Below are 14,721 nucleotides of genomic sequence, written 5' to 3'. Positions count from 1 at the left end.
AAAATGTCGTTTGCAGACATAATATGATCATCGAAATTGCGGGAAAGCTGCGTAAAGCCTGCCTATGGTTGATTTCCGCCAGAGCAGAGGTAAATTTCGATTGGGTTCGAACATTAATTCCATTTACAACTGTCGAGTTATTTTACTCAAATGGGAATTAAATCGTTACTTTTTAACAATAACTGATACGTGCTACCTCTCCAAACGGTGCGGAATAAATGTGAGACCGTATTTAGTATCGACTCAGCCCCTTGACTATCACCTGCTCGACAATTATGCCGCGAACGAGTAACAAATTACAACTGCGTAGACATGATTTTTCGTAACAACGTACTCATCAACTAATCACTCTGTTTTATTGTGTGGCTTTCATCTAACGCGTAACGCAACTTCGCAACGATTATTAAAAAAAGGAAAAGACGAAAAATACAAGATCTGGGTTTTCGTTATAAATTTTATTTCCTATGCGGGCTGTCGTTTCTTGGTGTTTTTTAATCCTATGCCTGTGTAAAATGGACGCAAGGGTTAAACAGTAATACAGTAATCAGGCAATAATATATATGCATACAGTGTAATAAAAAAGCTCGCAGACACATGAATGAACAGTGTTTCTGTTCATTTTGTCAACATACCACGACTGTACATACATTTACTACTAGTACTTTCGGTATTTCGATATTCAAAATATTTCAGAAGGAAAGATTTTGATTTCATGTACTAGCAATTACTTCATGGCATCGGTCCAGGCCATTCGATAATGACTTTCTCATGGACATGCATAGTGAACAACGCATGGTCAACTTGATATCGGTAATGCAATGAGTTTAGTTGGGTGGTTTTGGAGCAACAACATATAATCAATCGGTCTTTTCTCCAAATGTTTGCACTATAAAACATCGACTAGGCAAAAAGTTGCTAGATTAGACAACATTATATCATAGTAGACGAAAGGAATTGGAGCGTCTAGAACGTGACAAAAACGCGACGTAGTGGAGTATTGTATTTACATAACAAAGGCCACTCATGACCTTCTTTCCATTGTGAGATAATGAGCTGGAAGGGTCGTGTTTTAGACGCGTCTTAGACGCGTCTCGCACGCGTCTTGAACGCGTCTAATCGCCATCAAAAACCCGCCGAGCCTGAACGCAAGTTTCGTTGTGTACTGTAGGAATATGACGCGAGATCAACAGTTCGGAACGTGCCATGTTGTACGTTTTGTACACACAAACCCGTGATCGGCGGCCATCTTGGCCGTCTCGATACACGGTGAAGAATGCCGCGATACCAAAGTTTACTTGACATAAACAGACCTGATTGCTCCAAAATCACATATTAAATTAAGATTTAGTGAAAATCCTTTCAAATTTCTTCATCTTTTGTGTTTTCGGCCTAGAAAACCCAACTGACATACTCAAACTTGAGCTTTCAGAGAGGCTGGTCAATGCGATACTCCGTGGTGACGCCATTCAAGCCGCTGTTCAACTTCAAAATCACGTTCGGCCGATCAAAAAAAGTCTTCATTTTCTCAGAGATTATTCTCAAAAAAATACCAAAATATGTCATCTCTATAAAGAAATGGCCAATAACTTGTCACAAAACGCTCGTCTTTAGGATGTACAGCAGGAAAAAGCGTTCGGAATGTCTCTCACTTCGGCGAAGTCAGCGACCAGATCCGATTAGATATTCATGGTAAAAATAGTTCACCCGATTTCCTCGAAAGGTTGCTCAAATTACTGGAAATTGCCGTAGCTACAACAGATGATGTCATTATTTTAGTCCTTATATGGACCTGAAGTGGGTTCAAAGGGTAAGGAATGGATTTATTTGTCAGGTGACCTGTTAAACGCGGGAAAACAAGTTCCAAACTTTGCCTGAGCAAACCTCAGGCCGTGTACGGATATATCCGTGCGTGGCGCTCAGCGTGAGTTGGGCGTGTACGGATATATACGGGCATGGCGTTTTAAGGGTTAATCATCTGGTACGTCATGTTATAGCCACATAAGAACCGTTTCACACTTGATATGCTCGCTGAAATACAAGTGACAAAATCGCCGCCGAGAAAATCGCCGCCGAGAAACAAAGACTTCAGCCACATTTAAAAAGAGTATCAGCCGACATGAAACAGGATCGGCATGAAAAATAAAGGATTGGGTGAAAAAATAAAGGATCAGGCGAAAAAAATAAAGGATCGGGGCCGATCCTGTTAAACGGCCTGGGGAGAACACTGCTACTGCACCAAATATAGAAACTAAAAAATATCATCTGCTTATGTGAAAAAGTTTATACATTGTTATGACAGAAGTCATTACTCTAAAATTTCCAATTGAAACCACTGCTTTCATTAGATTATTTTTTTCAACCTTTCTCTATGGAACAAGTTTGAAAACCACATGCAGACTTTCTTGCATATTGTTTTACTCTTGTATATTGTTTTACACTTGTAAGATCTCAAAGGTCACATCTTACAGCTGTAATACAGTACATGCCATTGAGGTAGAAGTGAGGGTAACCAGTTCTTACTTCAACCCAGTAAACAATCTATTTTTCAATAAAATGGCACAATCTAGGGTAATCTCCCCAGGATCAAAATAAATGTGTGGCTAATTTGCAAAAAACCTACACAATGATTTGCACATGGAAGTACTCATGTATAAGACATACAGACACTTGTCCTAGCATACTTGTCTGAGTATAATCAAGCTTGTGTATATAAGACCCATCCCCCTTTCAGAGATTTTCAAGAATGCTGCACATTTGTGTATGGGACTCAAAGGTTTCAGTTCAAAGAAAGAAATAAAACATAATCAATGACACTTGGCTCACATTTGGTTTGATGTGGCAGGCCAGATTGAGTATACTTAACTAAGTTTACCCCGTGGAACATGCATACCAAGTTTCAAAGGAATTGGACGAGCGATTTCAGAGAAAATGATTTATTGACCCAAAATGTGAAAAATTGCCCCCCCCCCAAAAAAATAAGAAAATTTCACCACAATTTGAAAACGCTCATCTAAGGTTTCCTCTATACATACCAAGTTTCAAAGCAATCAGAATAGTCAATTCAGAGAAAATGATTTTTGACCGAAAATGAGAAAAATTGCCCTAAAAACCTATGTACCAAATATCAAAGCTATCTGAATTGTAGTTTTGAAAAAAAAATTTTTTTAAGATTTTTTGACCAAAAACGACAAGAATTGCCTTAAAAATACAAATATGCAAATTTCACCACGATTTGAACAATTCTAACTGAAGTCACTCTAACTGAACTGCATATCAAATTTCAAAGCAATTGGACAAGCAGTTTCAGAGATTTTTTTACCAAAAACAGCAAAAAATGCCCCAAAAATACAAATATGCAAATTTCACCACGATCTGAGCAAACTTTAGTGATGTCACCTCAAGTGAACTGCATGAAATTTCAAAGCAATTGGACTTGCGGTTTCAGAGGAGAAGGCAATTGTTGACAGATGACGGGCGATGGACGACAATTGAAAATCGGCCTTTTTGATCAGCTCTGCATTGCTGACAGCGGAGCTGATAAAAATAGTATTAGCCTTACATTTAGCCCTTTCCATTACTCTTTCCAACTGTTTGCAAATTGGCCGATGATGGGATACATGCCTGGGATACATGCGTTTGTCTACCCGTGGACGTCCATGGTCTACCGTACGTCCACTCTAAAACTTTGGAGATCAGAAGGTTCATTCGCCTTTGATCATAAACAGTCAAGCGGAAGACTCATTTCCTTTAATGTTTCAAAGTCTTATTTGTTAAAACTATAATTAATTGAAACGGAAGGTCAGCAAGTTGAGAGAGAGATATTACTTGTGTCTTTGTTCAATAGTTGGAGAATACTTTGAGAAAAAATAAAGATGATTGTTTTAAAGTAGTTAACATTCCTCATTCATCCTGATAACAATCCCTGATTAATCTTACCAACATTGGTTCTGGCGGTGGGTCTCTTTTTTCTGATTTTTCTGACAGAGAAGCAACTACTTTATAAACAAGATTCAATAGAACTGGTCTTTAGTCTATGGATATGTGGAAAGCTGATAACACATACTGCATTTTTTTAAGGTATTGACAGTTATATTTGAACCTACTGCAGGTCATAGATTAAATTATGTAAATTAATATGCAAATTATTATGCTAATTAGCCACCACTCCAGCAAAATTTCTGGGGAGAACACTGAAATATAGAGGAAAGTTCGCTGACATCATGTATGTCGCATCATTTCAACCATTGAGGTACAAAAAGAAGGAGTTACAACAGAATCGAAGCAGATTAATCCTTTTTGTTGATAGGCATGATAAGTTTGTTTAGTCATAGTGTTCCTGTGTTAATAGTGATCTTTGAACTCAATGTTAATACATGCAAGTATATATAGGTTTTGACCATTATATTCCAACATCTACAGGGATAATATTTCTACGATATTAATAATATGCTGCGTACATCTTGGACAAGGGTATACACATGTGCAGTGACACTTATTTACATCTAAGAGGTCCAGTTTACACATAATCTCAACCAGAACTGTTTCAGGCCGATGTCTAGAAAGTTTTGTGTACAGGCAAAAGTATGATTTTGAAATGAATTTGTGGAATGCTCCTTAACCCTTTGAGCGCCAAAATCAATTTTTGTCACCTTTAAAAAATATACCCCAGTCAATTTTTTTCAGATTTTTGCCTAAATTTTGATAAACATGTCATTGACAATGAAACAGTCCCCACTTGTTAATTGGTCCTTTAATTACAAGTCCTCTGAGAGGAAAGAGTCCTCTTCATTAATTAGGTCTGTGATTAAAAATACTGTGATACAGGTGGGGCTTAATGACCAAAAATGAGTTCCATGGTGGTGAAGACATAAAACCACTGTAAGCCGCTATACTAATTACAAAAGGTCCAGTGTTCTCCCAAGGCCCTTCAACCATCAAAACGTGCCGTGACGTTTCAAATTTTTCCCGACACGCTTGATTGACAGCCTCACTTGACAGCTCAGTGTATTCATTGGCATGGGACATCTGCCAAAACTAGCCTTATCAACATCGTTTTTAATCCTGAAAAGACTTTTTCATGTCGATTGACGAGTTTACATTAACCCTTTGCACCCTGACCCCCTAGTACTCTATGATGTCATCAGACATTTATGTCCGAGCTGGGTTTAAAGGGTTAATCAATTGACACGTACATAGGTGTTGAAAAACACCCGCCGAGCGGCACATCGGTGTGGCCGCGACTTTGACATGTTGATCGAGCGCCGTTTCAATGGCCGTTTATCAAGTTACGTGGGGGGGGGGATTACAGTGACGTCGACGCCATGAAAATGCTGGTGGTCAAAGCTATCGGTCAAAATTGCGATCCTCAAAAAAGGTTTATAAGGCGTCTATCTATGTATCTATGTAAAAAAATTTGTATAGCGCCTGATATCCAAAGTTAAACAATGCTCAGTGGCGCTTAGAGTTACAATGAAAATGCTCTGTGGAAGATGTAAGTGTTTAAGCGTCTTTTGAAAATGTTGACATTAGGAGAGGTTTTTATGTCCAGGGGCAAAGAGTTCCAAAGGACAGAAGCTGCTACAGAGAAGGAGCGGCGACCATAGGTAGTCAGATTCCATCTAGGAAATCAATATCCCTTTATTTGGCCATAGTTCGAATTCAAAGTCATGTGAAATGAGTCATCACTTCACATCCACTACTTCATGTTGATCTTTTGTATTACGCAATGCGCACATGTACCCATTCCAAGGGTGCTTTTAGCACTTTTAGTTAGACCTTCGGAGAGTGGACATGTCTCTGAAGGCGACCGGCTATAGTTCTCACCAGGATTGCTTGTAAAGACCATTTTTAACCTGTCGATGTGATAGTCTTATACAAACCCCACATAAAATCAATAAGCTATTCAGTTGATTCTTAAGAGGGACATGTCCTCAGAGCGTTCTATACCTGATGACGGTTAGTCTACAATCTCCATGGCAGTATTACGAATGTGCATTTGTATTTAATTATTTTTCTGTTCTTGTTGTTGAGACAAACGGTGAAAGTATCAGAGCAGGAGAATGGTAGAGTTCGTGGGCTGCACACATTACATGTGTGTCATATTACACTACGCTGACTTGACCTAGTTTCTTGATGTTGGGGTCACTGTCATTTTACAAGTTTTTTGGCTAATCGTGCAAACTTTCTTTTGCATTCTTGTCACCTTTTTTTATTTTGCGCAAAGTTTTTAAAAATATGAGTGTGGATTAACTTTTTGGTCGCGAAATGATGTCTACAGTGCCATGTGACGTAAGCAGGTCAGGCGACTTCCAAGATGGCGGTCGATGTGTGGGCTTTGAGCGTTTGATGCTCGGACAGCGCACAGTGTATCGATGACGCTTGGGTCAGGGGTCATCACCAAAAACATCAGTGCGTATTCACGGCCAGCTTGAACCATGCCACAGATTGCGGAAATCACGGATCATAAATGCAAATGTTCATGTCTATTACGTAAACAGAACCCTAAAATATAAAACATATGTTTTGATATGGAGAAACATCTTTTTGTTTCTCTGATGATCAAGTTAAATGCTCAAATATCGCGACAAGACTTGCGCTTTTGCACGAGATGAATGCGGAAGTACGTCGACTCGGCGGACGAGCGAGTGTCTTCTCTGAAAATCTGTTTACGATATCAAGTCACAATACACTTAAAATTCTTGCGAATTTATCTTTAAGGAAGCCAATTCACACAAGTTTCTAATGTCAGTAAAGATATTTTCTTGTTGGCAGCAATACATCAAGAACATTTTCGCTGTTCAGGAGTGCCTTACTCGCTCTACGTTGTAAAAAAAGCCATGCGTATGCTTTTGACCATGCTGTTACCTAACTTTTCAAATTCATGGTCGACTTTCCTACTCTGATCATAATCTTTCTTTCCATTTCATAGCTGTACTTGCGCTTAGAACCTGCGTTAGGGGTGGTTTCTCCCCCATATTGGTGCAGCTGCCAAACTAAAAAATACCGTCAAGGACACTATGTGCTCACATTCGGTTTGAATTGGTCCATTCGAGAAATATTTAAACCAGGAAAAACAAGAACGACAAAAGCAAATAAGTCTCCAACTTAGGTACTGGAGGTCATCTTTAGGAACATGCATATCAACTTCTATAGCAATGGGAGCAAATGTCAACAACAAAAATCAGAGAAGGCTTGATAAAAAGAAAAGGTGGGAGTGGGCAAAAAATGCACAAGGGATCTGGTAAAAAAGTAATGCTACATCATCAATCTTCTAGACCCTACCCCTCCTGAATATCAAATGTTCCACCCCTTGGTATTACATAAGACCAAATGACAGGAAGTATATTTACAACCTTGGAGATTTTTTAATTAATGCCATGAGTGTTATCATTCTAATGAAAACAGCATTTAAGGTAGTTAAAGATAGTGAAATGCCTTCCACTGTTGGCGGTGATCACAACATCTGGAATTATCCTGGATCCAAATTTCTCATCAGTTCTTGTATGTCTTACAAAGAAAAGTTGCAAAAATTAGTCCAAAATGAAAAAACAATCTCAGCTTTGTTTTCTGGATCAATTTTCCTACAAATTGATACCAAATATGACAACATTATGTTCACAGCCTCCAAAATTGTCTCACAACATATCCTGGGTTGGTGTAGGTCATTTAAGGTCAAAAACTGAGAAAATTACCTAAAATAAACAAATTTTGGGGTTTCCCAACACTTTGAGCAGAAAATTTACCTAATAAAATCTTTCGGGACTTTATACCAAATTACAAAGCTATCAAACAAGGGACTTTATACCAAATTACAAAGCTATCAAACAAGTAATTTTGAGATAAAGTTTTCTTGACCAAAAATGACAATATTGTCTTAAAAATACAAATTTTTATATTTCAGGACAATTTCAACATATCTAACTATTGTCATCTCTGTACGTCTGCGTACCAAATATGAAAGCTGTCTGTCCAGGGGTTTTAAAAAGGAAATACTGTTTAAGATTTTTGACCAAAAATGACAAAATTGCTTAAAAATAGTAATTTTCCCAATTTTGTCATAACTTCAACAAATTAGAAGAGTAACACCCTTGTAAAGAGACAACCCAAATTTCAGAGCGATTGGGTTGGCGGTTTCAGAGAAGAAGAATTTTTACTGAAAATGAGAAAAATCACAAAAAAATTCAGCAAAAATACAAAATTAAGGATATCTTCACAATATTCATAAAACTGTATAAGGTTCACCTAGGGTACTTGCACACAAATTTTCAAAGCAATCAAAAAAGCAGTTCTTGAGTTATTTATTCTTAACCATTTTCACATTTTGTAAGCTCATTTGCATAATTTTGGTAATGCAGACTTCATTTGGACAAAATCCCATCTATAGCCCAGGATGCATCCACACACCAAATATCAAGCTGAAACGTGCAGCGGTTTGCATGTTTTTGATGTTGACGGACATACTGTACATACATACATACATACATACATACACCATCTACTTCAGCCTATACGATAAACTCACATTGGTATAACCAAATGTGAGCTAAAAAAGGAAAGTTGTGTTGACGACGTACCGTCACTGTACTGCACAGTGCACGGAGTAATCTGTAGGTACATTGCGCGTAGTCCAACCCAAAACTTAGCAACATTTTAGTCAAATAGTTATGGTAAACATATGGGCACTTTTGGTTTGTGAGCTATTTTGTTACAATTTTATTCATTACTGTATGTGTTACAAATACGATCTCCTGACGCATAAGGTCAGGGATGCACAGAGATAAAGCATTACATCTCAAGTTGAAAGCAGGACAGCGCGCGGACAGACAAAGTGATGACGTCATGGTGCAATTTTTGATTCACAAGTTTGGCTAATTTTTGCCGAAATCTTCTCGCCAAACGCTACTTTTTTCTCGCATTTGCGATTTGGCGAGCGGGCAGCGGAAAAACTGAATTTGTATTTTTGTGCATGCCCTAAGCTTCTATGATTGGTCCAAAAGTATACCAGATTCTTCCGAGCAAACACTACTGCAAAATTTTGAAACATTCTATGCATAGGATACAAAGCTACTACTTACAAACATTGTACAACCAGTAAAGTTTCAGCAATTTGCCAACTATTCAATTGGCAACAATGCCCCAAAAAGGATTAAAATGTAAACATGTAGGGAAACTGAAGACGTATAGAAGCTGGACCAAGAACTGTAAATTGCATTACTAGAATTTACTGCATAATAGAAAAGCCACTTTTTTCTGATCTATTTTGTTCCAACTCTGACAAATATCTGTATGATTCATATTGTATAGCAACTCACAGCTTTGTTTATGTTCTTGCCCATGCTAAGTCTGAAAATCACAAATAAAAATACCCTATATCACTGGAGATTTGCTTTGATTGAAGACAGCCATCATCGACCAAATTATGCTTGTTGAAATATGGTGGTTTCAATCGGGTTCGAACTCACAACGTATGATATCCAGTCACCTAGCGGAGAAGCCCCAGACAGAACTGCACCGCCAAATCCCCAATCTCAAAAAGATTGGTTCAATAACCGAGCTACTTCAGTGTTCTCCCTAGGCAGTTTTAGTGTAGCGGCCCCGCTACGCTTACACTTTGCCCCGCTATGCTTCCCATTGTTCCGCTACGCTTTTGACAGTTTCCGCTACCCTTGTTTTGACTAGCTTCATTCACAGTTTGTCAACACGCAGTGCAGGGTTCTCCCCGGTCGGCGCTGGTCGACCCGTCCGGCACTTAGAATTTCCGACCAGCATTGACAAGTGACCGACCGGCACTTGCAGTTCAATGCTTTGAACAATCAACATGAATGTCTATGACATTTTTGAGGTCAAGCAGTTCATAAAATTGCATAAAGAGTTGATGAAAACAATGGTACTATAGAATGCCTTTCAATAAAATGCTATTTAAACAAGTCATCGTTGATGACACAGTCCCCACTTGTTAAAGGGTACTTTGCTTACAGGTCCTCAGAGAGGATAGAGTCCTCTTCATTAGGTCTGTGATAAAAATACTTTTGAATAAATTCGCTTGATACATGTCTGAGCTGTAGTTCAGAACATGAAAAAATCGTAATAAAATGGCCACATGTCGGCCATATTGGATCGTATCACAAAACAAATCAATGTGCATATGTATGACATAGGTCAATGTCCTTGTACCAAGTTTGAATAAAATCCGTTGTGATATGCCTGAGTTATGGCTCTGTACATGAAAAAATCGTAACAAAATGGCCGCACGGCAGCCATATTAGATCGTATCACATGAAAAATTGACGTGCATATCTATGACATTGGTCAATGTCCTTGTACCAACTTTGAATAAAATCAGTTGAAACATGCCTGAGTAATGGCTCTGTACATGAAAAAATCGTAGTAAAATAGCCGTCTGGCGGCCATTTTGAATCGTATCACAAAACAAATTGACGTGCATATCTATGACATTGGTCAATGTCCTTGTACCAACTTTGAATAAAATCAGTTGAAACATGCCTGAGTAATGGCTCTGTACATGAAAAAATCGTAATAAAATGGCCGCCTGGCGGCCATAGTGAATCGTATCACAAAATAAATCGACGTGTATATGTATGACATAGGTCAATGTCCTTGTACAAAGTTTGAATAAAGTCAGTTGAGATATGCCTGAATTATGGCTCTGTACATGAAAAAATCGTAACAAAATGGCCGCCTGGTGGCCATATTGGATCGTATTACAAAACAAATTAATGTGCATATCTATGACATTGGTCAATGTCCTTGTACCAGCTTTGAATACAATCGGTTGAAACATGTCTGAGTTATGGCTCTGTACATGAAAAAATCGTAATAAAATGGCCACCTGGCGGCCATATTGGATCGTATCAAAAAACAAATTGACGTGCATCTGTATGACATATGAAGTAGTCCTTGTACCAAGTTTGAATGTAATCGCTCCAGGCATCTCTGAGATATCTGCGTGAACGGACGGACGCACGCACGCACGCACGGACATGACCAAACCTATAAGTCCCCCCGGACGGTGTCCGTGGGGACTAACAATACCACTGGTTAATTACTGTACGCTGATTTTGCATACGAAAAGCTGTTCAGTTGTTGAACGTATGTTCACAAGATCATTGCCCTAATGAACTAGACACGTACGGTTTTCCTGTCACACAGCATCTCTGTACGATCGAAAGAAGGAGAAAAACTGAAGTTTTTTTGCTTTGTATCAAGGTTTATAACACCATAAAAATGAAGTACGGTAGCGAAATCAACACAAAAAACAGGACTTCTACTAAAACGTACACTGCATCGTACTCTTCAATGTTCAGTTCAGACTCAATGAGTGGCATTGTGCATGTGGAAAGACGGCATGCATGAAAGTCACGAGCAAGTTTGGTGTCAACGAATCCGGTCTTTGAATTATCTATGGACACTCACTCATTTTTCAGGTCAATAAGCCAAAAGTTACTTGTCCGTGGCAACAAGCCTCTCTGTTTGTGAATTTTCCCATTCCACAATGACTATCAAGAAGCAATTGAAGTGAATTTGACATCGAGATTCAACTTTGAAAACTATGGCCGATTAGTCAACCCCTAAGTTCTTGGTTTAAACTCTAGTGAGTCTGCGCATGAGCAGTAACAAGACCACCTAGGTCATTTGAAAAAACATTGGATGCTGGTACAGTGCTATGGTAATCCAAACTTCATAGTGGTGAGGGATGATAGATGATATATGGGATGATATATTCAAATTCATTGCAATATTATGCAAATTGGATATGCAAATTTTTTGCAAATTAGCCGCTACTCTTCACCTTTTCCCTGGGGAGAACACTGTACTTGTTACAATTTTTCTGACTTCGACTGGCTGTAGAGTTTGTGAAGCACTCGCGCTTGTATGCTCACTATCATACATCACAACCAAACTTTACCGAAGCGAAGCAACGAATACAACCCTTAAACTGGGCGAAAGACAGCCCCGGGGACAATTCTGTCCACCAGCAGAGCTATCAACCCAGGGTAGAAAATACGGTGGTTTCAATCGGGTTTGAACTCACAACGTATGGTATCCAGTCACATAGCAGAGTAGCCACAGTCAAAACCGCTCGGCCTAATGTTCAATAACAGAGCTCTGTTGTTACAATTTTTCTGACTGCGATGTTTAGAAGTTTAGTTGGTGGCATTTGACCGTAAAGTTTAGTTCACTGAGGTTGCTAGAAGGGAAGCTATGGGTCCATAGCTGTGGTTTACAACTGTTTACCCTCCACTGCACAGCTATGGGAACTTTCATAGACAAATGTCCAAATCTGCCTGCAAGCACCCTGTGCGCAAGTTTGTTTGACGATTTTTCTAAAAGTTTAAATCCAAATTACAAATTGTCAACACTCATCATCAGCTTGGTTATTAGGGACTCACCATGACTAGAAATTCGACTCACAATTCACCAAAATATCACCTTTTTTCTAGCTTTACCTGACATGACTACCCGGAGATCCCCATTTTTCTAGCGTCGTCACGTTTTACGCTGGAAAAATGACGGTCTCCAGGTAGTTATGTCGGGTAAAGCCAGAAAAAAAGGTGATATTTTGGTGAATGTTATAAAGGTGGATTTCTGGTTGTGGTGAGTCCCTAAAAATCAAGCTGTCGATGAATGTTGGCAATTTGTAATTTTGAAGTAAACTTTTCGAAATATCGTCGTACAAACTTGCTCACAGGGTGTTTGCAGGCAGATTTGGACGTTTGTCTATGGAAGTTCCAATATCTGTGGTGGAGGCGTTAAAAGTTGTAAAGGTAAAAATCAACCCGTTCAAGGCAGGAATCCCGTCTGAAAACACCACAGCTACGGACATACAGCTACTAGAAGGGATAAGAACAGTTTACACATTGAAATCAATAATATTCCATCGAATGTGTACTGAGAACTTTGTCATTTCTAAACTTTCTTACTCATCATTACTGTAGTCACTTATAAATAGTAAAATTCCGTGATTTGACCGTCATTCCGTGCTGCGAGCTATTGCCATCCGTTAATTTTGCCCCTACTCATGATTGACAATTGGCTACATGCATAGATACCATACCACGCACCATTTATACTGCCCGTGCAAATCCAAGATGGCTGCCCATCACAAGGCCTCCATCCGCTCTCCGTTTCCCACCCTCACAATGCCACTGAATAACACAGATTCCATTTAAGATGTAGTCAAACACGTGTAGGAATATCTAAAGAACATTTCAACTCTAAAATCGATGAACATGGCCCTATCCTTGTCGAGCAACGAAGACTTCTCTGCGAACTCTTATTCAGTCATATGGAAATGCGTCGCGAACAATCTTGAAAATTGAGTTGGAAATAATTTTTGCGAATACTTGCTCCTACAAGTCATTAGAGAGATTTGTTTTCTTACATTTGCATCCTCATCTATTGCTTTCAGCAGCTGCTCCTTGATCTGTTGTACAGTTGGTGGCATTTGACCGTAATTCGTCGGTCAATTTGCGCCAATGTGCAGTAGACGTGCTACCTCTCTCACTGTCAGGCATCACGGCACTTCCCAGTAAGTTTCGACTCAAGCACATATTATGGGATGGTATAGCGCCCGAAGATGACGTCAAACTACCGAAAATTACCGAAGATGACATCATCAGAAATTTTGGAATATACCAATATTCTTATTCAAGGGGTTGAAGGATCGAATTTTGATCGAATTTTGGTCCTTATTACAATCATCATTTGAATTTTAATGTAATAAATAGCTACAAACTTGACCTTTTCACAATGATATAATAAAGTACAAATTTCGAAAGAAGTACTAACATTCAGAAAGGAACTTACACATTTAACAGACTGTCCTGTAATGGACGGTATGTTGTAGCGTTTGGAATGTTCCTTCCGAGACCATTGATGGGGTGTGTGGATCACCGTGCGTCGCGCGCAGGCGTTCTGACCGATCCGAGACACCGGCATACGGCACACATGTACACCGTGATACTCCCGATCTGTTCACGGAGGTGGCGATTCTACTATAAACTTTTATGGTGTGTCACTATATGAAAGCCTTTGTTTGAACCAGGGATCATATGGGAATGGTATAAATGAACACATTTCCCGTTGCTAAAGCGTCGCGGAAATGCGCATAATATAAACGATTAGGGAGTATTCAGAATTTACTTCCAAGGGGGCCGGAGGATTTCTATTTTCCTGGTAAAACGATTGGAACTAATTATGGGTAATTGGATTGTGAAGCAGTGTCGCTTTAAGCTACAAATGTTATCTCATCTGACTTTCTTTGCATATTACACACTTGTTTTTATGAGTAATTTATAACATATTGCAACATTCAACTATATGGCACCTGACACTTGTGAGAAATCGTGTTTGCAAAATATGAAAATCCGATTATCCTAAACCAATTCCAATCGTGTTTGGGGATTTTTTTCCACTGTCACCCCTAGTAAATCATGGAGGAAAGCTTTGGTCCCCTCATACATCCTGTATTTTTTCCCGTGCGTGCTTAATCTTTAGGCCTACAGCCCTGATACGGCTTTGCGGCCTGAGGTCGTACGGCGAAAGGGCCCGAGCTTGCGAGGGCCCATACGACCAAGGGCTGCAAAAGCCGTATCAGGGCCGTAAAGGTTTTATCATATACCTTATGGAATGATAAATATGTAGTTTCCATATTATTCAACATTGTTTTGGCGATAAAAATGCGCGCGATATCAAAAATTC

General features: G+C 39.1%; 1 protein-coding gene across 1 annotated transcript in view; it reads right to left on the bottom strand.

Annotated features, from left to right (window-relative positions):
- The window catches only part of LOC139139366 (mediator of RNA polymerase II transcription subunit 26-like), a 33,483-nt gene extending 19,873 nt beyond the window's left edge, over positions 1-13,610 (bottom strand). The window contains exon 1 of the mRNA XM_070708265.1: positions 13,403-13,610. Within this exon, the coding sequence (XP_070564366.1) occupies positions 13,403-13,465 (63 nt within the window). The 5' untranslated portion in view covers positions 13,466-13,610. The remainder of the gene's footprint in view (positions 1-13,402) is intronic.
- Positions 13,611-14,721: the final 1,111 nt, after the last annotated feature.

This window comes from Ptychodera flava, chromosome 8 (genome assembly GCF_041260155.1).
Source record: "Ptychodera flava strain L36383 chromosome 8, AS_Pfla_20210202, whole genome shotgun sequence".
Lineage (NCBI taxonomy): Eukaryota > Metazoa > Hemichordata > Enteropneusta > Ptychoderidae > Ptychodera > Ptychodera flava.
Note: the sequence above shows the minus strand (reverse complement) of the source record. Positions and strands in the feature narration are given on the sequence as shown.